The 22,584-nt window shown below is 65.0% G+C and overlaps 1 protein-coding gene across 3 annotated transcripts in view; it reads right to left on the bottom strand.

Annotated features, from left to right (window-relative positions):
* LOC140392130 (autophagy-related protein 16-like) overlaps window positions 1-22,584 on the bottom strand; it is a 210,785-nt gene that overhangs the window by 132,868 nt on the left and 55,333 nt on the right. For all 3 annotated transcript variants that reach the window (XM_072477454.1, XM_072477453.1, XM_072477455.1), the window contains exon 5: window positions 9,678-9,929. In XM_072477454.1, coding sequence (XP_072333555.1) covers window positions 9,678-9,929 — 252 coding nt within the window. The remainder of the gene's footprint in view (window positions 1-9,677; window positions 9,930-22,584) is intronic.

Consider the following 22,584-nt stretch of genomic DNA (forward strand, 5'->3'; position numbering starts at 1 on the left):
TTTACGCTGTATCTAACCCTGTGTTGTACCTGTCCTGGGAGTGTTTGATGGGGCAGTGTAGAGGGAGCTTTACTCTGTATCTAACCCTGTGCTGTACCTGTCCTGTGAGTGTTTGATGGGGACCGTGTAGAGGAAGCTTTACTCTGTATCTAACCCCGTGCTGTACCTGTCCTGTGAGTGTTTGATGGGGACAGTGTAGAGGAAGCTTTACTCTGTATCTAACCCCATGCTGTACCTGTCCTGGGTGTGTATGATGGGGACAGTGTAGAGGAAGCTTTACTCTGTATCTAACCCCATGCTGTACCTGTCCAGGGAGTGTTTGATGCAGACAGTGTAGAGGGAGCTTTACTCTGTATCTAACCCCGTGCTGTACCTGTCCTGGGAGTGTTTGACGGGGACAGTGTGGAGGGAGCTTTAGTCTGTATCTAACCCCGTGCTGTACCTGTCCTGGGAGTGTTTGATGGGGACAGTGGAGAGGGAGCTTTACTCTGTATCTAACCCCGTGCAGTACCTGTCCTGGGAGTGTTTGATGGGGACAGTTAAGAGGGAGCTTTAGTCTGTATCTAACCCCGTGCTGTACCTGTCCTGGGAGTGTTTGATGGGGACAGTGGAGAGGGAGCTTTACTCTGTATCTAACCCCGTGCTGTACCTGTCCTGGGAGTGTTTGATGGGGACAGTGCAGAGGGAGCTTTACTCTGTATCTAACCACGTGCTGTACCTGTCCTGGGAGTGTTTGATGGGGACAGTGTAGAGGGAGCTTTACTCTGTATCTAACCCCGTGCTGTACCTGTCCTGGGAATGTTGATGTTGACAGAGTAGAGGGAGCTTTACTCTGTATCTAACCCCGTGCTGTACCTGTCCTGGGAGTGTTTGATGGGGACAGTGTAGAGGGAGCTTTACTCTGTATCTAACCCCATGCTGTACCTGTCCTGGGTGTGTATGATGGGGACAGTGTTGAGGAAGCTTTACTCTGTATCTAACCCCATGCTGTACCTGGCCTGGGAGTGTTTGATGCGGACAGTGTAGAGGGAGCTTTACTCTGTATCTAACCCCGTGCTGTACCTGTCCTGGGATTGTTTGATGCGGACAGTGTAGAGGGAGCTTTACTCTGCATCTAACCCCGTGCTGTACCTGTCCTGGGAGTGTTTGATGGGGACAGTGTGGAGGGAGCTTTAGTCTGTATCTAACCCCGTGCTGTACCTGTCCTGGGAGTGTTTGATGGGGACAGTGGAGAGGGAGCTTTACTCTGTATCTAACCCCGTGCAGTACCTGTCCTGGGAGTGTTTGATGGGGACAGTGAAGAGGGAGCTTTAGTCTGTATCTAACCCTGTGCTGTACCTGTCCTGGGAGTGTTTGATGGGGACAGTGGAGAGGGAGCTTTACTCTGTATCTAACCCCGTGCTGTACCTGTCCTGGGAGTGTTTGATGGGGACAGTGCAGAGGGAGCTTTACTCTGTATCTAACCCCGTGCTGTACCTGTCCTGGGAGTGTTTGATGGGGACAGTGTAGAGGGAGCTTTACTCTGTATCTAACCCCGTGCTGTACCTGTCCTGGGAATGTTGATGTTGACAGAGTAGAGGGAGCTTTACTCTGTATCTAACCCCGTGCTGTACCTGTCCTGGGAGTGTTTGATGGGGACAGTGTAGAGGGAGCTTTACTCTGTATCTAACCCCGTGCTGTACCTGTCCTGGGAATGTTGATGGGGACAGTGTAGAGGGAGCTTTACTCTGTATCTAACCCCGTGCTGTACCTGTCCTGGGAATGTTTGATGGGGACAGTGTAGAGGGAGCTTTACTCTGTATCTAACCCCGTGCTGTACCTGTGCTGGGAGTGTTTGATGGGGACAGTGTAGAGGGGGCTTTACTCTGTATCATACCCCGTGCTGTACCTGTCCTGGGAGTGTTTGATGGGGACAGTGTAGAGGGAGCTTTACTCTGTATCTAACCCCGTGCTGTACCTGTCCTGGGAGTGTTTGATGGGGACAGTGTCGAGGGAGTTTTACTCTGTATCTAACCCCGTGCTGTACCTGTCCTGGGAGTGTTTGATGGGTACAGTGGAGAGGGAGCTTTACTCTGTATCTAACCCCGTGCTGTACCTGTCCTGGGAGTGTTTGATGGGGACAGTGTAGAGGGAGCTTTACTCTGTATCTAACCCCGTGCTGTACCTGTTCTGGGAGTGTTTGATGGGGACAGTGTAGAGGGAGCTTTAATCTGTATCTAACCCCGTGCTGTACCTGTCCTGGGAGTGTTTGATGGGGACAGTGTAGAGGGAGCTTTACTTTGTATCGTACCCCGTGCTGTACCTGTCCTGGGAGTGTTTGATGGGGACAGTGTAGAGGGAGCTTTACTCTGTATCTAACCCCGTGCTGTACCTGTCCTGGGAGTGTTTGATGGGGACAGTGTCGAGGGAGTTTTACTCTGTATCTAACCCCGTGCTGTACCTGTCCTGGGAGTGTTTGATGGGGACAGTGTAGAGGGAGCTTTACGCTGTATCTAACCCTGTGTTGTACCTGTCCTGGGAGTGGTTGATGGGGCAGTGTAGAGGGAGCTTTACTCTGTATCTAACCCTGTGCTGTACCTGTCCTGGGAGTGTTTGATGGGGACAGTGTAGAGGAAGCTTTACTCTGTATCTAACCCCGTGCTGTACCTGTCCTGTGAGTGTTTGATGGGGACAGTGTAGAGGAAGCTTTACTCTGTATCTAACCCCATGCTGTACCTGTCCTGGGTGTGTATGATGGGGACAGTGTAGAGGAAGCTTTACTCTGTATCTAACCCCATGCTGTACCTGTCCTGGGAGTGTTTGATGCGGACAGTGTAGAGGGAGCTTTACTCTGTATCTAACCCCGTGCTGTACCTGTCCTGGGAGTGTTTGATGCGGACAGTGTAGAGGGAGCTTTACTCTGCATCTAACCCCGTGCTGTACCTGTCCTGGGAGTGTTTGATGGGGACAGTGTGGAGGGAGCTTTAGTCTGTATCTAACCCCGTGCTGTACCTGTCCTGGGAGTGTTTGATGGGGACAGTGGAGAGGGAGCTTTACTCTGTATCTAACCCCGTGCAGTACCTGTCCTGGGAGTGTTTGATGGGGACAGTGAAGAGGGAGCTTTAGTCTGTATCTAACCCCGTGCTGTACCTGTCCTGGGAGTGTTTGATGGGGACAGTGGAGAGGGAGGTTTACTCTGTATCTAACCCCGTGCTGTACCTGTCCTGGGAGTGTTTGATGGGGACAGTGCAGAGGGAGCTTTACTCTGTATCTAACCCCGTGCTGTACCTGTCCTGGGAGTGTTTGATGGGGACAGTGTAGAGGGAGCTTTACTCTGTATCTAACCCCGTGCTGTACCTGTCCTGGGAATGTTGATGTTGACAGAGTAGAGGGAGCTTTACTCTGTATCTAACCCCGTGCTGTACCTGTCCTGGGAGTGTTTGATGGGGACAGTGTAGAGGGAGCTTTACTCTGTATCTAACCCCATGCTGTACCTGTCCTGGGTGTGTATGATGGGGACAGTGTAGAGGAAGCTTTACTCTGTATCTAACCCCATGCTGTACCTGTCCTGGGAGTGTTTGATGCGGACAGTGTAGAGGGAGCTTTACACTGTATCTAACCCCGTGCAGTACCTGTCCTGGGAGTGTTTGATGCGGACAGTGTAGAGGGAGCTTTACTCTGCATCTAACCCCGTGCTGTACCTGTCCTGGGAGTGTTTGATGGGGACAGTGTGGAGGGAGCTTTAGTCTGTATCTAACCCCGTGCTGTACCTGTCCTGGGAGTGTTTGATGGGGACAGTGGAGAGGGAGCTTTACTCTGTATCTAACCCCGTGCAGTACCTGTCCTGGGAGTGTTTGATGGGGACAGTGAAGAGGGAGCTTTAGTCTGTATCTAACCCCGTGCTGTACCTGTCCTGGGAGTGTTTGATGGGGACAGTGGAGAGGGAGCTTTACTCTGTATCTAACCCCGTGCTGTACCTGTCCTGGGAGTGTTTGATGGGGACAGTGCAGAGGGAGCTTTACTCTGTATCTAACCCCGTGCTGTACCTGTCCTGGGAGTGTTTGATGGGGACAGTGTAGAGGGAGCTTTACTCTGTATCTAACCCCGTGCTGTACCTGTCCTGGGAATGTTGATGTTGACAGAGTAGAGGGAGCTTTACTCTGTATCTAACCCCGTGCTGTACCTGTCCTGGGAGTGTTTGATGGGGACAGTGTAGAGGGAGCTTTACTCTGTATCTAACCCCGTGCTGTACCTGTCCTGGGAATGTTGATGGGGACAGTGTAGAGGGAGCTTTACTCTGTATCTAACCCCGTGCTGTACCTGTCCTGGGAATGTTTGATTAGGACAGTGTAGAGGGAGCTTTACTCTGTATCTAACCCCGTGCTGTACCTGTCCTGGGAGTGTTTGATGGGGACAGTGTAGAGGGGGCTTTACTCTGTATCATACCCCGTGCTGTACCTGTCCTGGGAGTGTTTGATGGGGACAGTGTAGAGGGAGCTTTACTCTGTATCTAACCCCGTGCTGTACCTGTCCTGGGAGTGTTTTATGGGGACAGTGTCGAGGGAGTTTTACTCTGTATCTAACCCCGTGCTGTACCTGTCCTGGGAGTGTTTGATGGGTACAGTGGAGAGGGAGCTTTACTCTGTATCTAACCCCGTGCTGTACCTGTCCTGGGAGTGTTTGATGGGGACAGTGTAGAGGGAGCTTTACTCTGTATGTAACCCCGTGCTGTACCTGTCCTGGGAGTGTTTGATGGGGACAGTGGAGAGGGAGCTTTACTCTGTATCTAACCCCGTGCAGTACCTGTCCTGGGAGTGTTTGATGGGGACAGTGAAGAGGGAGCTTTAGTCTGTATCTAACCCCGTGCTGTACCTGTCCTGGGAGTGTTTGATGGGGACAGTGGAGAGGGAGCTTTACTCTGTATCTAACCCCGTGCTGTACCTGTCCTGGGAGTGTTTGATGGGGACAGTGCAGAGGGAGCTTTACTCTTTATCTAACCCCGTGCTGTACCTGTCCTGGGAGTGTTTGATGGGGACAGTGTAGAGGGAGCTTTACTCTGTATCTAACCCCGTGCTGTACCTGTTTTGGGAATGTTGATGTTGACAGAGTAGAGGGAGCTTTACTCTGTATCTAACCCCGTGCTGTGCCTGTCCTGGGAGTGTTTGATGGGGACAGTGTAGAGGGAGCTTTACTCTGTATCTAACCCCGTGCTGTACCTGTCCTGGGAGTGTTTGATGGGGACAGCGTAGAGGGAGCTTTACTCTGTATCTAACCCCGTGCTGTACCTGTCCTGGGAATGTTGATGTTGACAGAGTAGAGGGAGCTTTACTCTGTATCTAACCCCGTGCTGTACCTGTCCTGGGAGTGTTTGATGGGGACAGTGTAGAGGGAGCTTTATTCTGTATCTAACCCCATGCTGTACCTGTCCTGGGTGTGTATGATGGGGACAGTGTAGAGGAAGCTTTACTCTGTATCTAACCCCATGCTGTACCTGTCCTGGGAGTGTTTGATGCGGACAGTGTAGAGGGAGCTTTACTCTGTATCTAACCCCGTGCTGTACCTGTCCTGGGAGTGTTTGATGGGTACAGTGGAGAGGGAGCTTTACTCTGTATCTAACCCCGTGCTGTACCTGTCCTGGGAGTGTTTGATGGGGACAGTGTAGAGGGAGCTTTACTCTGTATGTAACCCCGTGCTGTACCTGTCCTGGGAGTGTTTGATGGGGACAGTGGAGAGGGAGCTTTACTCTGTATCTAACCCCGTGCAGTACCTGTCCTGGGAGTGTTTGATGGGGACAGTGAAGAGGGAGCTTTAGTCTGTATCTATCCCCGTGCTGTACCTGTCCTGGGAGTGTTTGATGGGGACAGTGGAGAGGGAGCTTTACTCTGTATCTAACCCCGTGCTGTACCTGTCCTGGGAGTGTTTGATGGGGACAGTGCAGAGGGAGCTTTACTCTTTATCTAACCCCGTGCTGTACCTGTCCTGGGAGTGTTTGATGGGGACAGTGTAGAGGGAGCTTTACTCTGTATCTAACCCCGTGCTGTACCTGTCTTGGGAATGTTGATGTTGACAGAGTAGAGGGAGCTTTACTCTGTATCTAACCCCGTGCTGTGCCTGTCCTGGGAGTGTTTGATGGGGACAGTGTAGAGGGAGCTTTACTCTGTATCTAACCCCGTGCTGTACCTGTCCTGGGAGTGTTTGATGGGGACAGTGTAGAGGGAGCTTTACTCTGTATCTAACCCCGTGCTGTACCTGTCCTGGGAATGTTGATGTTGACAGAGTAGAGGGAGCTTTACTCTGTATCTAACCCCGTGCTGTACCTGTCCTGGGAGTGTTTGATGGGGACAGTGTAGAGGGAGCTTTATTCTGTATCTAACCCCATGCTGTACCTGTCCTGGGTGTGTATGATGGGGACAGTGTAGAGGAAGCTTTACTCTGTATCTAACCCCATGCTGTACCTGTCCTGGGAGTGTTTGATGCGGACAGTGTAGAGGGAGCTTTACTCTGTATCTAACCCCGTGCTGTACCTGTCCTGGGAGTGTTTGATGCGGACAGTGCAGAGGGAGCTTTACTCTGCATCTAACCCCGTGCTGTACCTGTCCTGGGAGTGTTTGATGGGGACAGTGTGGAGGGAGCTTTAGTCTGTATCTAACCCCGTGCTGTACCTGTCCTGGGAGTGTTTGATGGGGACAGTGGAGAGGGAGCTTTACTCTGTATCTAACCCCGTGCAGTACCTGTCCTGGGAGTGTTTGATGGGGACAGTGAAGAGGGAGCTTTAGTCTGTATCTAACCCCGTGCTGTACCTGTCCTGGGAGTGTTTGATGGGGACAGTGGAGAGGGAGCTTTACTCTGTATCTAACCCCGTGCTGTACCTGTCCTGGGAGTGTTTGATGGGGACAGTGCAGAGGGAGCTTTACTCTGTATCTAACCCCGTGCTGTACCTGTCCTGGGAGTGTTTGATGGGGACAGTGTAGAGGGAGCTTTACTCTGTATCTAACCCCGTGCTGTACCTGTCCTGGGAATGTTGATGTTGACAGAGTAGAGGGAGCTTTACTCTGTATCTAACCCCGTGCTGTACCTGTCCTGGGAGTGTTTGATGGGGACAGTGTAGAGGGAGCTTTACTCTGTATCTAACCCCGTGCTGTACCTGTCCTGGGAATGTTGATGGGGACAGTGTAGAGGGAGCTTTACTCTGTATCTAACCCCGTGCTGTACCTGTCCTGGGAATGTTTGATGGGGACAGTGTAGAGGGAGCTTTACTCTGTATCTAACCCCGTGCTGTACCTGTCCTGGGAGTGTTTGATGGGGACAGTGTAGAGGGGGCTTTACTCTGTATCATACCCCGTACTGTACCTGTCCTGGGAGTGTTTGATGGGGACAGTGTAGAGGGAGCTTTATTCTGTATCTAACCCCATGCTGTACCTGTCCTGGGTGTGTATGATGGGGACAGTGTAGAGGAAGCTTTACTCTGTATCTAACCCCATGCTGTACCTGTCCTGGGAGTGTTTGATGCGGACAGTGTAGAGGGAGCTTTACTCTGTATCTAACCCCGTGCTGTACCTGTCCTGGGAGTGTTTGATGCGGACAGTGTAGAGGGAGCTTTACTCTGCATCTAACCCCGTGCTGTACCTGTCCTGGGAGTGTTTGATGGGGACAGTGTGGAGGGAGCTTTAGTCTGTATCTAACCCCGTGCTGTACCTGTCCTGGGAGTGTTTGATGGGGACAGTGGAGAGGGAGCTTTACTCTGTATCTAACCCCGTGCAGTACCTGTCCTGGGAGTGTTTGATGGGGACAGTGAAGAGGGAGCTTTAGTCTGTATCTAACCCCGTGCTGTACCTGTCCTGGGAATGTCGATGTTGACAGAGTAGAGGGAGCTTTACTCTGTATCTAACCCCGTGCTGTGCCTGTCCTGGGAGTGTTTGATGGGGACAGTGTAGAGGGAGCTTTACTCTGTATCTAACCCCGTGCTGTACCTGTCCTGGGAATGTTGATGGGGACAGTGTAGAGGGAGCTTTACTCTGTATCTAACCCCGTGCTGTACCTGTCCTGGGAATGTTTGATGGGGACAGTGTAGAGGGAGCTTTACTCTGTATCTAACCCCGTGCTGTACCTGTCCTGGGAGTGTTTGATGGGGACAGTGTAGAGGGAGCTTTACTCTGTATCATACGCCGTGCTGTACCTGTCCTGGGAGTGTTTGATGGGGACAGTGTAGAGGGAGCTTTACTCTGTATCTAACCCCGTGCTGTACCTGTTCTGGGAGTGTTTGATGGGGACAGTGTAGAGGGAGCTTTACTCTGTATCTAACCCCGTGCTGTACCTGTCCTGGGAGTGTTTGATGGTGACAGGGTAGAGGGAGCTTTACTCTGTATCTAACCCCGTGCTGTACCTGTCCTGGGAGTGTTTGATGGGGACAGTGTAGAGAGAGCTTTACTCTGTATCTAACCCCGTGCTGTACCTGTCCTGGGAGTGTTTGATGGGGACAGTGTAGAGGGAGCTTTACTCTGTACCTAGCCCCGTGCGGTACCTGTCCTGGGAGTGTTTGATGGGGGCAGTGTAGAGGGAGCTTTACGCTGTATCTAACCCTGTGTTGTACCTGTCCTGGGAGTGTTTGATGGGGCAGTGAAGAGGGAGCTTTACTCTGTATCTAACCCTGTGCTGTACCTGTCCTGTGAGTGTTTGATGGGGACAGTGTAGAGGAAGCTTTACTTTGTATCTAACCCCGTGCTGTACCTGTCCTGTGAGTGTTTGATGGGGACAGTGTAGAGGGAGCTTTACTCTGTATCTAACCCCGTGCTGTACCTGTCCTGGAAATGTTGATGGGGACAGTGTAGAGGGAGCTTTACTCTGTATCTAACCCCGTGCTGTACCTGTCCTGGGAATGTTGATGGGGACAGTGTAGAGGGAGCTTTACTCTGTATCTAACCCCGTGCTGTACCTGTCCTGGGAATGTTTGATGGGGACAGTATAAAGGGAGCTTTACTCTGTATCTAACCCCGTGCTGTACCTGTCCTGGGAATGTTTGATGGGGACAGTGTAGAGGGAGCTTTACTCTGTATCTAACCCCGTGCTGTACCCATCCTGGGAGTGTTTGATGGGGACAGTGTAGAGGGAGCTTTACGCTGTATCTAACCCCGTGTTGTACCTGTCCTGCGAGCGTTTGATGGGGACAGTGTAGAGGGAGCTTTACTCTGTATCTAACCCCGTGCTGTACCTGTCCTGGGAATGTTTGATGGGGACAGTGTAGAGGGAGCTTTACTCTGTATCTAACCCCGTGCTGTACCTGTCCTGGGAGTGTTTGATGGGGACAGTGTAGAGGGAGCTTTACTCTGTATCTAACCCGTGCTGTACCTGTCCTGGGAGTGTTTGATGGGGACAGTGTAGAGGGAGCTTTACCCTGTATCTAACCCCGTGCTGTACCTGTCCTGGGAGTGTTTGACGGGGACAGTGTAGAGGGAGCTTTACTCTGTATCTAACCCCGTGCTGTACCTGTCCTGGTTGTGTTTGACGGGGACAGTGTAGAGGGAGCTTTACGCAGTATCTAACCCCGTGCTGTACCTGTCCTGGGAGTGTTTGATGGGGTCAGTGTAGAGGGATCTTTCCCTGTATCTAACCCTGTGCTGTGTTCAAAGCTGTCAATGGATTTATACGTGATCAGTGGTATCTGCTGACCTGCAGCCAGAGTGAGTGCTATATCACGTTACCTCTTTGGCTTCTCGTTCAAGTAATTCAGGTCTGCTGCCGCTTGAACCTTAATGTCGATCATGCTCCGGATCATGTCCGACCCCTTCAGCTCCTGTTTCCGTAGCTGCTCCCACTGAGAGCGGTAAAGCTGCTGAAGTTTGTCGTACTCCTCTTTCACCTGACTGTTGGCCTGCTCCAACTCATCGATTCGAACCTGCAGTTGCCCTCGCTCCACCTCCAGCTCAGCCAGCTTCGCTTCCAACTCAGACAACCTAGGTAAGGTACAGGTAGTCACTGAGGGGATCACACCGGGACATCCTGGGCTAACGTCCGAATGCACACCAGGGCCTGGCTATTTTGCCACAATGGAGAGTCTTTCCTTCGTGACAAAATTGGCAGAATGAGCAAAAACCCCAGGTCCTGCCCCCGAGCAGGGCATCCCCGAGCATGCGGATGGGCTTGGGTTTGCGTATGTACAGTTCACGGAGGCAACTAGACAATAAAATCATCAGCTGCCCGATTCCTGTAATGCTGTTTTGTAAAGGCAGAGTGTGGAGATTAGACCAAGTCAGAGAAGGTCTGAACTCTGTCGATTCATTTGGATTGCCAGGGTAACCCTCAGCGCGCCGCTCCCCCAGCGCCGCTCCCCCAGCGCCGCTCCCCCAGCGCCGCTCCCTCAGCGCGCCGCTCCCCCAGCGCCGCTCCCTCAGCGCCGCTCCCCCAGCGCCGCTCCCCCAGCGCCGCTCCCCCAGCGCGGCTCCCTCAGCGCCGCTCCCCCAGCGGCGCTCCCTCAGCGCGCCGCTCCCTCAGCGCGCCGCTCCCCCAGCGCCACTCCCTCAGCGCCGCTCCCTCAGCGCCACTCCCTCAGCGCGCCGCTCCCTCAGCGCGCCGCTCCCTCAGTGCCACTCCCTCAGCGCCACTCCCTCAGCGCACCGCTCCCTCAGCTCGCCGCTCCCTCAGCTCGCCGTTCCTCAGCGCGCCACTCCCTCAGCGCGCCACTCCCTCAGCGCGCCACTCCCTCAGCGCGCCGCTCCCTCAGCGCGCCGCTCCCTCAGCGCCACTCCCTCAGCGCCGCTCTCTCAGCGCCGCTCCCTCAGCGCCACTCCCTCAGCGCCACTCCCTCAGCGCCACTCCCTCAGCGCGCCGCTCCCTCAGCTCGCCGTTCCTCAGCGCGCCACTCCCTCAGCGCGCCACTCCCTCAGCGCGCCACTCCCTCAGCGCGCCACTCCCTCAGCGCGCCACTCCCTCAGCGCGCCACTCCCTCAGCGCGCCACTCCCTCAGCGCGCCACTCCCTCAGCGCGCCACTCCCTCAGCGCGCCACTCCCTCAGCGCGCCACTCCCTCAGCGCGCCACTCGCTCAGCGTCGCTCCCTCAGCGCCGCTCCCTCAGCGCGCCGCTCTCTCAGCGCGCCACTCCCTCAGCGCGCCACTCCCTCAGCGCGCCACTCCCTCAGCGCGCCACTCCCTCAGCGCGCCACTCCCTCAGCGCGCCACTCCCTCAGCGCGCCACTCCCTCAGCGCGCCACTCCCTCAGCGCGCCACTCCCTCAGCGCGCCACTCCCTCAGCGCGCCACTCCCTCAGCGCGCCACTCCCTCAGCGCGCCACTCCCTCAGCGTGCCACTCCCTCAGCGCGCCACTCCCTCAGCGCGCCACTCCCTCAGCGCGCCACTCCCTCAGCGCCACTCCCTCAGCGCGCCGCTCCCTCAGCGCCACCCCCTCAGCGCGCCGCTCCCTCAGCGCCACCCCCTCAGCGCGCCACTCCCTCAGCGCGCCACTCCCTCAGCGCGCCACTCCCTCAGCGCGCCACTCCCTCAGCGCGCCACTCGCTCAGCGCCACTCCCTCAGCGTCGCTCCCTCAGCGCCACTCCCTCAGCGCGCCGCTCTCTCAGCGCGCCACTCCCTCAGCGCGCCACTCCCTCAGCGCGCCACTCCCTCAGCGCGCCACTCCCTCAGCGCGCCACTCCCTCAGCGCGCCACTCCCTCAGCGCCACTCCCTCAGCGCCACTCCCTCAGCGCGCCGCTCCCTCAGCGCCACCCCCTCAGCGCGCCGCTCCCTCAGCGCCAGCCCCTCAGCGCGCCACTCCCTCAGCGCGCCACTCCCTCAGCGCCACCCCCTCAGCGCGCCGCTCTCTCAGCACGCCACTCCCTCAGCGCGCCACTCCCTCAGCGCGCCACTCCCTCAGCGCGCCACTCCCTCAGCGCGCCACTCCCTCAGCGCGCCACTCCCTCAGCGCCACTCCCTCAGCGCCACTCCCTCAGCGCGCCGCTCCCTCAGCGCCACCCCCTCAGCGCGCCGCTCCCTCAGCGCCACCCCCTCAGCGCGCCACTCCCTCAGCGCGCCACTCCCTCAGCGCGCCACTCCCTCAGCGCGCCACTCCCTCAGCGCGCCACTCCCTCAGCGCGCCACTCGCTCAGCGCCACTCCCTCAGCGTCGCTCCCTCAGCGCCACTCCCTCAGCGCGCCGCTCTCTCAGCGCGCCACTCCCTCAGCGCGCCACTCCCTCAGCGCGCCACTCCCTCAGCGCGCCACTCCCTCAGCGCGCCACTCCCTCAGCGCGCCACTCCCTCAGCGCGCCACTCCCTCAGCGCGCCACTCCCTCAGCGCGCCACTCCCTCAGCGCGCCGCTCCCTCAGCGCCACCCCCTCAGCGCGCCGCTCCCTCAGCGCCAGCCCCTCAGCGCGCCACTCCCTCAGCGCCACCCCCTCAGCGCGCCACTCCCTCAGCGCGCCACTCCCTCAGCGCGCCACTCCCTCAGCGCCACTCCCTCAGCGCGCCACTCCCTCAGCGCCGCTCCCTCAGCGCGCCGCTCCCTCAGCGCGCCACTCCCTCAGCGCGCCACTCCCTCAGCGCGCCACTCCCTCAGCGCGCCACTCCCTCAGCGCGCCACTCCCTCAGCGCCGCTCCCTCAGCGTCGCTCCCTCAGCGCCGCTCCCTCAGCGCGCCACTCCCTCAGCGCGCCACTCCCTCAGCGCCACTCCCTCAGCGCCGCTCCCTCAGCGCGCCACTCTCTCAGCGCGCCACTCCCTCAGCGCGCCACTCCCTCAGCGCGCCACTCCCTCAGCGCGCCACTCCCTCAGCGCGCCACTCCCTCAGCGCCACTCCCTCAGCGCGCCGCTCCCTCAGCGCCGCTCCCTCAGCGCCACCCCCTCAGCGCGCCACTCCCTCAGCGCGCCACTCCCTCAGCGCGCCACTCCCTCAGCGCGCCACTCGCTCAGCGCCGCTCCCTCAGCGTCGCTCCCTCAGCGCCACTCCCTCAGCGCGCCGCTCTCTCAGCGCGCCACTCCCTCAGCGCGCCACTCCCTCAGCGCGCCACTCCCTCAGCGCGCCACTCCCTCAGCGCGCCACTCCCTCAGCGCGCCACTCCCTCAGCGCGCCACTCCCTCAGCGCGCCACTCCCTCAGCTCCACTCCCTCAGCGCGCCGCTCCCTCAGCGCCACCCCCTCAGCGCGCCGCTCCCTCAGCGCCACCCCCTCAGCGCGCCACTCCCTCAGCGCGCCACTCCCTCAGCGCCACCCCCTCAGCGCGCCACTCCCTCAGCGCGCCACTCCCTCAGCGCGCCACTCCCTCAGCGCCACACCCTCAGCGCGCCACTCCCTCAGCGCCGCTCCCTCAGCGCGCCGCTCCCTCAGCGCCGCTCCCTCAGCGCGCCGCTCCCTCAGCGCCACTCCCTCAGCGCCACTCCCTCAGCGAGCCGCTCCCTCAGCGCCACTCCCTCAGCGCCGCTCCCTCAGCGCGCCGCTCCCTCAGCGCCGCTCCCCCAGCGCCACTCCCTCAGCGCCGCTCCCTCAGCGCGCCGCTCCCAAAGCGCGCCGCTCCCTCAGCGCGCCGCTCCCTCAGCGCGCCGCTCCCTCAGCGCGCCGCTCCCTCAGCGCGCCGCTCCCTCAGCGCGCCGCTCCCTCAGCGCGCCGCTCCCTCAGCGCCGCTCCCTCAGCGCCGCTCCCTCAGCGCCGCTCCCTCAGCGCCGCTCCCTCAGCGCGCCGCTCCCTCAGCGCCGCTCCCTCAGCGCCGCTCCCTCAGCGCCGCTCCCTCAGCGCCGCTCCCTCAGCGCGTCGCTCCCTCACCGCGCCGCTCCCTCAGCGCGCCGCTCCCTCAGTGCGCCGCTCTCTCAGCGCGCCGCTCCCTCAGCGCGCCGCTCCCTCAGCGCGCCACTCCCTCAGCGCCGCTCCCTCAGCGCCGCTCCCTCAGCGCCACTCCCTCAGCGCCGCTCCCTCAGCGCCACTCCCTCAGCGCCACTCCCTCAGCGCCACTCCCTCAGCGCCACTCCCTCAGCGCGCCACTCCCTCAGCGCGCCACTCCCTCAGCGCCACTCCCTCAGCGCGCCACTCCCTCAGCGCGCTCCCTCAGCGCCGCTCCCTCAGCGCCACTCCCTCAGCGCCGCTCCCTCAGCGCCGCTCCCTCAGCGCCACTCCCTCAGCGCGCCGCTCCCTCAGCGTCGCTCCCTCAGCGCCGCTCCCTCAGCGCGCCGCTCTCTCAGCGCGCCACTCCCTCAGCGCGCCACTCCCTCAGCGCGCCACTCCCTCAGCGCGCCACTCCCTCAGCGCCACTCCCTCAGCGCCACTCCCTCAGCGCGCCACTCCCTAGGCGCCGCTCCCTCAGCGCCGCTCCCTCAGCGCCGCTCCCTCAGCGCCGCTCCCTCAGCGCCGCTCCCTCAGCGCCGCTCCCTCAGCGCGCCGCTCCCTCAGCGCCGCTCCCTCAGCGCGCCGCTCCCTCAGCGCGCCGCTCCCTCAGCGCCGCTCCCTCAGCGCGCCGCTCCCTCAGCGCGCCGCTCCCTCAGCGCCGCTCGCTCAGCGCCGCTCCCTCAGCGCCGCTCCCTCAGCGCCGCTCCCTCAGCGCGCCGCTCCCTCAGCGCCGCTCCCTCAGCGCGCCGCTCCCTCAGCGCCGCTCCCTCAGCGCGCCGCTCCCTCAGCGAGCCGCTCCCTCAGCGCCGCTCCCTCAGCGAGCCGCTCCCTCAGCGCGCCGCTCCCTCAGCGCGCCGCTCCCTCAGCGCGCCGCTCCCTCAGCGCCGCTCCCTCAGCGAGCTGCTCCCTCAGCGCGCCGCTCCCTCAGCGCCGCTCCCTCAGCGCGCCGCTCCCTCAGCGCCCCTCCCTCAGCGCCGCTCCCTCAGCGCCGCTCCCTCAGCGCCGCTCCCTCAGCGCGCCGCTCCCTCAGCGCCCCTCCCTCAGCGCCGCTCCCTCAGCGCCGCTCCCTCAGCGCCGCTCCCTCAGCGCCACTCCCTCAGCGAGCCGCTCCCTCAGCGCGCCGCTCCCTCAGCGAGCCGCTCCCTCAGCGCGCCGCTCCCTCAGCGCCGCTCCCTCAGCGCGCCGCTCCCTCAGCGAGCCGCTCCCTCAGCGAGCCACTCCCTCAGCGCGCCGCTCCCTCAGCGCCACTCCCTCAGCGCGCCGCTCCCTCAGCGCGCCGCTCCCTCAGCGCCACTCCCTCAGCGCGCCACTCCCTCAGCGCGCCGCTCCCTCAGCGAGCCGCTCCCTCAGCGTGCCGCTCCCTCAGCGCGCCGCTCTCCCAGCGCCGCTCCCTCAGCGCCGCTCCCTCAGCGCGCCACTCCCTCAGCGCGCCACTCCCTCAGCGCGCCACTCCCTCAGCGCCGCTCCCTCAGCGCCGCTCCCTCAGCGCCGCTCCCTCAGCGCCACTCCCTCAGCGAGCCGCTCCCTCAGCGCGCCGCTCCCTCAGCGCGCCGCTCCCTCAGCGCGCCGCTCCCTCAGCGCGCCGCTCTCCCAGCGCCGCTCCCTCAGCGCCGCTCCCTCAGCGCCGCTCCCTCAGCGCGCCGCTCCCTCAGCGCCACTCCCTCAGCGCCACTCCCTCAGCGCCACTCCCTCAGCGCCACTCCCTCAGCGCCACTCCCTCAGCGCCACCCCCTCAGCGCCACCCCCTCAGCGCGCCACTCCTTCAGCGCGCCACTCCCTCAGCGCCGCTCCCTCAGCGCCACTCCCTCAGCGCGCTGCTCCCTCAGCGCGCCACTCCCTCAGCGCGCCACTCCCTCAGCGCGCCGCTCTCTCAGCGCCGCTCCCTCAGCGCCGCTCCCTCAGCGCCGCTCCCTCAGCGCCGCTCCCTCAGCGCCGCTCTCTCAGCGCCGCTCCCTCAGCGCCGCTCCCTCAGCGCCGCTCCCTCAGCGCCACTCCCTCAGCGCGCCGGTCCCCCAGCGCCGCTCCCTCAGCGCCGCTCCCCCAGCGCCGCTCCCTCAGCGCCGCTCCCTCAGCGCCGCTCCCTCAGCGCGCCACTCCCTCAGCGCCGCTCCCTCAGCGCCGCTCCCTCAGCGCCGCTCCCTCAGCGCGCCACTCCCTCAGCGCCGCTCCCTCAGCGCCACTCCCTCAGCGCGCCGCTCTCTCAGCGCCGCTCCCTCAGCGCCACTCCCTCAGCGCCACTCCCTCAGCGCCGCTCCCTCAGCGCCACTCCCTCAGCGCGCCGCTCTCTCAGCGCCACTCCCTCAGCGCGCCGCTCCCTCAGCGCCACTCCCTCAGCGCGCCGCTCTCTCAGCGCCACTCCCTCAGCGCCGCTCCCTCAGCGCCACTCCCTCAGCGCCACTCCCTCAGCGCGCCGCTCCCTCAGCGCCACTCCCTCAGCGCCGCTCCCTCAGCGCCACTCCCTCAGCGCGCCGCTCTCTCAGCGCCGCTCCCTCAGCGCCGCTCCCTCAGCGCCACTCCCTCAGCGCCACTCCCTCAGCGCGCCGCTCTCTCAGCGCCGTTCCCTCAGCGCCACTCCCTCAGCGCCACTCCCTCAGCGCCGCTCCCTCAGCGCCACTCCCTCAGCGCCGCTCCCTCAGCGCCGCTCCCTCAGCGCGCCACTCCCTCAGCGCCGCTCCCTCAGCGCCGCTCCCTCAGCGCCGCACTCTCAGCGCCGCTCCCTCAGCGCCGCTCCCTCAGCGCCCCACTCCCTCAGCGCCGCTCCCTCAGCGCCACTCCCTCAGCGCGCCGCTCTCTCAGCGCCGCTCCCTCAGCGCCACTCCCTCAGCGCCACTCCCTCAGCGCCGCTCCCTCAGCGCCACTCCCTCAGCGCGCCGCTCTCTCAGCGCCGCTCCCTCAGCGCCACTCCCTCAGCGCGCCGCTCCCTCAGCGAGCCGCTCCCTCAGCGCCGCTCCCTCAGCGAGCCGCTCCCTCAGCGCGCCGCTCCCTCAGCGCGCCGCTCCCTCAGCGCGCCGCTCCCTCAGCGCCGCTCCCTCAGCGAGCTGCTCCCTCAGCGCGCCGCTCCCTCAGCGCCGCTCCCTCAGCGCGCCGCTCCCTCAGCGCCCCTCCCTCAGCGCCGCTCCCTCAGCGCCGCTCCCTCAGCGCCGCTCCCTCAGCGCGCCGCTCCCTCAGCGCCCCTCCCTCAGCGCCGCTCCCTCAGCGCCGCTCCCTCAGCGCCGCTCCCTCAGCGCCACTCCCTCAGCGAGCCGCTCCCTCAGCGCGCCGCTCCCTCAGCGAGCCGCTCCCTCAGCGCGCCGCTCCCTCAGCGCCGCTCCCTCAGCGCGCCGCTCCCTCAGCGAGCCGCTCCCTCAGCGAGCCACTCCCTCAGCGCGCCGCTCCCTCAGCGCCACTCCCTCAGCGCGCCGCTCCCTCAGCGCGCCGCTCCCTCAGCGCCACTCCCTCAGCGCGCCACTCCCTCAGCGCGCCGCTCCCTCAGCGAGCCGCTCCCTCAGCGTGCCGCTCCCTCAGCGCGCCGCTCTCCCAGCGCCGCTCCCTCAGCGCCGCTCCCTCAGCGCGCCACTCCCTCAGCGCGCCACTCCCTCAGCGCGCCACTCCCTCAGCGCCGCTCCCTCAGCGCCGCTCCCTCAGCGCCGCTCCCTCAGCGCCACTCCCTCAGCGAGCCGCTCCCTCAGCGCGCCGCTCCCTCAGCGCGCCGCTCCCTCAGCGCGCCGCTCCCTCAGCGCGCCGCTCTCCCAGCGCCGCTCCCTCAGCGCCGCTCCCTCAGCGCCGCTCCCTCAGCGCGCCGCTCCCTCAGCGCCACTCCCTCAGCGCCACTCCCTCAGCGCCACTCCCTCAGCGCCACTCCCTCAGCGCCACTCCCTCAGCGCCACCCCCTCAGCGCCACCCCCTCAGCGCGCCACTCCTTCAGCGCGCCACTCCCTCAGCGCCGCTCCCTCAGCGCCACTCCCTCAGCGCGCTGCTCCCTCAGCGCGCCACTCCCTCAGCGCGCCACTCCCTCAGCGCGCCGCTCTCTCAGCGCCGCTCCCTCAGCGCCGCTCCCTCAGCGCCGCTCCCTCAGCGCCGCTCCCTCAGCGCCGCTCTCTCAGCGCCGCTCCCTCAGCGCCGCTCCCTCAGCGCCGCTCCCTCAGCGCCACTCCCTCAGCGCGCCGCTCCCCCAGCGCCGCTCCCTCAGCGCCGCTCCCCCAGCGCCGCTCCCTCAGCGCCGCTCCCTCAGCGCCGCTCCCTCAGCGCGCCACTCCCTCAGCGCCGCTCCCTCAGCGCCGCTCCCTCAGCGCCGCTCCCTCAGCGCGCCACTCCCTCAGCGCCGCTCCCTCAGCGCCACTCCCTCAGCGCGCCGCTCTCTCAGCGCCGCTCCCTCAGCGCCACTCCCTCAGCGCCACTCCCTCAGCGCCGCTCCCTCAGCGCCACTCCCTCAGCGCGCCGCTCTCTCAGCGCCACTCCCTCAGCGCGCCGCTCCCTCAGCGCCACTCCCTCAGCGCGCCGCTCTCTCAGCGCCACTCCCTCAGCGGCGCTCCCTCAGCGCCACTCCCTCAGCGCCACTCCCTCAGCGCGCCGCTCCCTCAGCGCCACTCCCTCAGCGCCGCTCCCTCAGCGCCACTCCCTCAGCGCGCCGCTCTCTCAGCGCCGCTCCCTCAGCGCCGCTCCCTCAGCGCCACTCCCTCAGCGCCACTCCCTCAGCGCGCCGCTCTCTCAGCGCCGTTCCCTCAGCGCCACTCCCTCAGCGCCACTCCCTCAGCGCCGCTCCCTCAGCGCCACTCCCTCAGCGCCGCTCCCTCAGCGCCGCTCCCTCAGCGCGCCACTCCCTCAGCGCCGCTCCCTCAGCGCCGCTCCCTCAGCGCCGCTCTCTCAGCGCCGCTCCCTCAGCGCCGCTCCCTCAGCGCGCCACTCCCTCAGCGCCGCTCCCTCAGCGCCACTCCCTCAGCGCGCCGCTCTCTCAGCGCCGCTCCCTCAGCGCCACTCCCTCAGCGCCACTCCCTCAGCGCCGCTCCCTCAGCGCCACTCCCTCAGCGCGCCGCTCTCTCAGCGCCGCTCCCTCAGCGCCACTCCCTCAGCGCCACTCCCTCAGCGCCGCTCCCTCAGCGCCACTCCCTCAGCGCGCCGCTCTCTCAGCGCCACTCCCTCAGCGCGCCGCTCCCTCAGCGCCACTCCCTCAGCGCGCCGCTCCCTCAGCGCCACTCCCTCAGCGCCGCTCCCTCAGCGCCACTCCCTCAGCGCGCCGCTCTCTCAGCGCCGCTCCCTCAGCGCCGCTCCCTCAGCGCCACTCCCTCAGCGCCACTCCCTCAGCGCGCCGCTCTCTCAGCGCCGCTCCCTCAGCGCCACTCCCTCAGCGCCGCTCCCTCAGCGCCGCTCCCTCAGCGCCACTCCCTCAGCGCCGCTCCCTCAGCGCCGCTCCCTCAGCGCGCCACTCCCTCAGCGCCGCTCCCTCAGCGCCGCTCTCTCAGCGCCGCTCCCTCAGCGCCGCTCCCTCAGCGCCGCTCTCTCAGCGCCGCTCCCTCAGCGCCGCTCCCTCAGCGCGCCACTCCCTCAGCGCCGCTCCCTCAGCGCCACTCCCTCAGCGCGCCGCTCTCAGCGCCGCTCCCTCAGCGCCACTCCCTCAGCGCCGCTCCCTCAGCGCCACTCCCTCAGCGCGCCGCTCTCTCAGCGCCACTCCCTCAGCGCGCCGCTCCCTCAGCGCCACTCCCTCAGCGCGCCGCTCCCTCAGCGCCACTCCCTCAGCGCCGCTCCCTCAGCGCCACTCCCTCAGCGCGCCGCTCTCTCAGCGCCGCTCCCTCAGCGCCGCTCCCTCAGCGCCGCTCCCTCAGCGCCACTCCCTCAGCGCCACTCCCTCAGCGCGCCGCTCTCTCAGCGCCGCTCCCTCAGCGCCACTCCCTCAGCGCCACTCCCTCAGCGCCGCTCCCTCAGCGCCACTCCCTCAGCGCCGCTCCCTCAGCGCCGCTCCCTCAGCGCCGCTCCCTCAGCGCGCCACTCCCTCAGCGCCGCTCCCTCAGCGCCACTCCCTCAGCGCGCCGCTCTCTCAGCGCCGCTCCCTCAGCGCCACTCCCTCAGCGCCACTCCCTCAGCGCCGCTCCCTCAGCGCCACTCCCTCAGCGCGCCGCTCTCTCAGCGCCACTCCCTCAGCGCGCCGCTCCCTCAGCGCCACTCCCTCAGCGCGCCGCTCTCTCAGCGCCACTCCCTCAGCGCCGCTCCCTCAGCGCCACTCCCTCAGCGCCACTCCCTCAGCGCCACTCCCTCAGCGCCACTCCCTCAGCGCCACTCCCTCAGCGCCACTCCCTCAGCGCCACTCCCTCAGCGCCACCCCCTCAGCGCCACCCCCTCAGCGCGCCACTCCTTCAGCGCGCCACTCCCTCAGCGCCGCTCCCTCAGCGCCACTCCCTCAGCGCGCTGCTCCCTCAGCGCGCCACTCCCTCAGCGCGCCACTCCCTCAGCGCGCCGCTCCCTCAGCGCCGCTCCCTCAGCGCCGCTCCCTCAGCGCCGCTCCCTCAGCGCCGCTCCCTCAGCGCCGCTCTCTCAGCGCCGCTCCCTCAGCGCCGCTCCCTCAGCGCCGCTCCCTCAGCGCCACTCCCTCAGCGCGCCGCTCCCCCAGCGCCGCTCCCTCAGCGCCGCTCCCCCAGCGCCGCTCCCTCAGCGCCGCTCCCTCAGCGCCGCTCCCTCAGCGCGCCACTCCCTCAGCGCCGCTCCCTCAGCGCCGCTCCCTCAGCGCGCCACTCCCTCAGCGCCGCTCCCTCAGCGCCACTCCCTCAGCGCGCCGCTCTCTCAGCGCCGCTCCCTCAGCGCCACTCCCTCAGCGCCACTCCCTCAGCGCCGCTCCCTCAGCGCCACTCCCTCAGCGCGCCGCTCTCTCAGCGCCGCTCCCTCAGCGCCACTCCCTCAGCGCCACTCCCTCAGCGCCGCTCCCTCAGCGCCACTCCCTCAGCGCGCCGCTCTCTCAGCGCCACTCCCTCAGCGCGCCGCTCCCTCAGCGCCACTCCCTCAGCGCGCCGCTCTCTCAGCGCCACTCCCTCAGCGGCGCTCCCTCAGCGCCACTCCCTCAGCGCCACTCCCTCAGCGCGCCGCTCCCTCAGCGCCACTCCCTCAGCGCCGCTCCCTCAGCGCCACTCCCTCAGCGCGCCGCTCTCTCAGCGCCGCTCCCTCAGCGCCGCTCCCTCAGCGCCACTCCCTCAGCGCCACTCCCTCAGCGCGCCGCTCTCTCAGCGCCGTTCCCTCAGCGCCACTCCCTCAGCGCCACTCCCTCAGCGCCGCTCCCTCAGCGCCACTCCCTCAGCGCCGCTCCCTCAGCGCCGCTCCCTCAGCGCGCCACTCCCTCAGCGCCGCTCCCTCAGCGCCGCTCCCTCAGCGCCGCTCTCTCAGCGCCGCTCCCTCAGCGCCGCTCCCTCAGCGCGCCACTCCCTCAGCGCCGCTCCCTCAGCGCCACTCCCTCAGCGCGCCGCTCTCTCAGCGCCGCTCCCTCAGCGCCACTCCCTCAGCGCCACTCCCTCAGCGCCGCTCCCTCAGCGCCACTCCCTCAGCGCGCCGCTCTCTCAGCGCCGCTCCCTCAGCGCCACTCCCTCAGCGCCACTCCCTCAGCGCCGCTCCCTCAGCGCCACTCCCTCAGCGCGCCGCTCTCTCAGCGCCACTCCCTCAGCGCGCCGCTCCCTCAGCGCCACTCCCTCAGCGCGCCGCTCCCTCAGCGCCACTCCCTCAGCGCCGCTCCCTCAGCGCCACTCCCTCAGCGCGCCGCTCTCTCAGCGCCGCTCCCTCAGCGCCGCTCCCTCAGCGCCACTCCCTCAGCGCCACTCCCTCAGCGCGCCGCTCTCTCAGCGCCGCTCCCTCAGCGCCACTCCCTCAGCGCCGCTCCCTCAGCGCCGCTCCCTCAGCGCCACTCCCTCAGCGCCGCTCCCTCAGCGCCGCTCCCTCAGCGCGCCACTCCCTCAGCGCCGCTCCCTCAGCGCCGCTCTCTCAGCGCCGCTCCCTCAGCGCCGCTCCCTCAGCGCCGCTCTCTCAGCGCCGCTCCCTCAGCGCCGCTCCCTCAGCGCGCCACTCCCTCAGCGCCGCTCCCTCAGCGCCACTCCCTCAGCGCGCCGCTCTCAGCGCCGCTCCCTCAGCGCCACTCCCTCAGCGCCGCTCCCTCAGCGCCACTCCCTCAGCGCGCCGCTCTCTCAGCGCCACTCCCTCAGCGCGCCGCTCCCTCAGCGCCACTCCCTCAGCGCGCCGCTCCCTCAGCGCCACTCCCTCAGCGCCGCTCCCTCAGCGCCACTCCCTCAGCGCGCCGCTCTCTCAGCGCCGCTCCCTCAGCGCCGCTCCCTCAGCGCCGCTCCCTCAGCGCCACTCCCTCAGCGCCACTCCCTCAGCGCGCCGCTCTCTCAGCGCCGCTCCCTCAGCGCCACTCCCTCAGCGCCACTCCCTCAGCGCCGCTCCCTCAGCGCCACTCCCTCAGCGCCGCTCCCTCAGCGCCGCTCCCTCAGCGCCGCTCCCTCAGCGCGCCACTCCCTCAGCGCCGCTCCCTCAGCGCCACTCCCTCAGCGCGCCGCTCTCTCAGCGCCGCTCCCTCAGCGCCACTCCCTCAGCGCCACTCCCTCAGCGCCGCTCCCTCAGCGCCACTCCCTCAGCGCGCCGCTCTCTCAGCGCCACTCCCTCAGCGCGCCGCTCCCTCAGCGCCACTCCCTCAGCGCGCCGCTCTCTCAGCGCCACTCCCTCAGCGCCGCTCCCTCAGCGCCACTCCCTCAGCGCCACTCCCTCAGCGCCACTCCCTCAGCGCCACTCCCTCAGCGCCACTCCCTCAGCGCCACTCCCTCAGCGCCACTCCCTCAGCGCCACCCCCTCAGCGCCACCCCC

Source organism: Scyliorhinus torazame, chromosome 15 (genome assembly GCF_047496885.1).
Source record: "Scyliorhinus torazame isolate Kashiwa2021f chromosome 15, sScyTor2.1, whole genome shotgun sequence".
Taxonomy (NCBI): domain Eukaryota; kingdom Metazoa; phylum Chordata; class Chondrichthyes; order Carcharhiniformes; family Scyliorhinidae; genus Scyliorhinus; species Scyliorhinus torazame.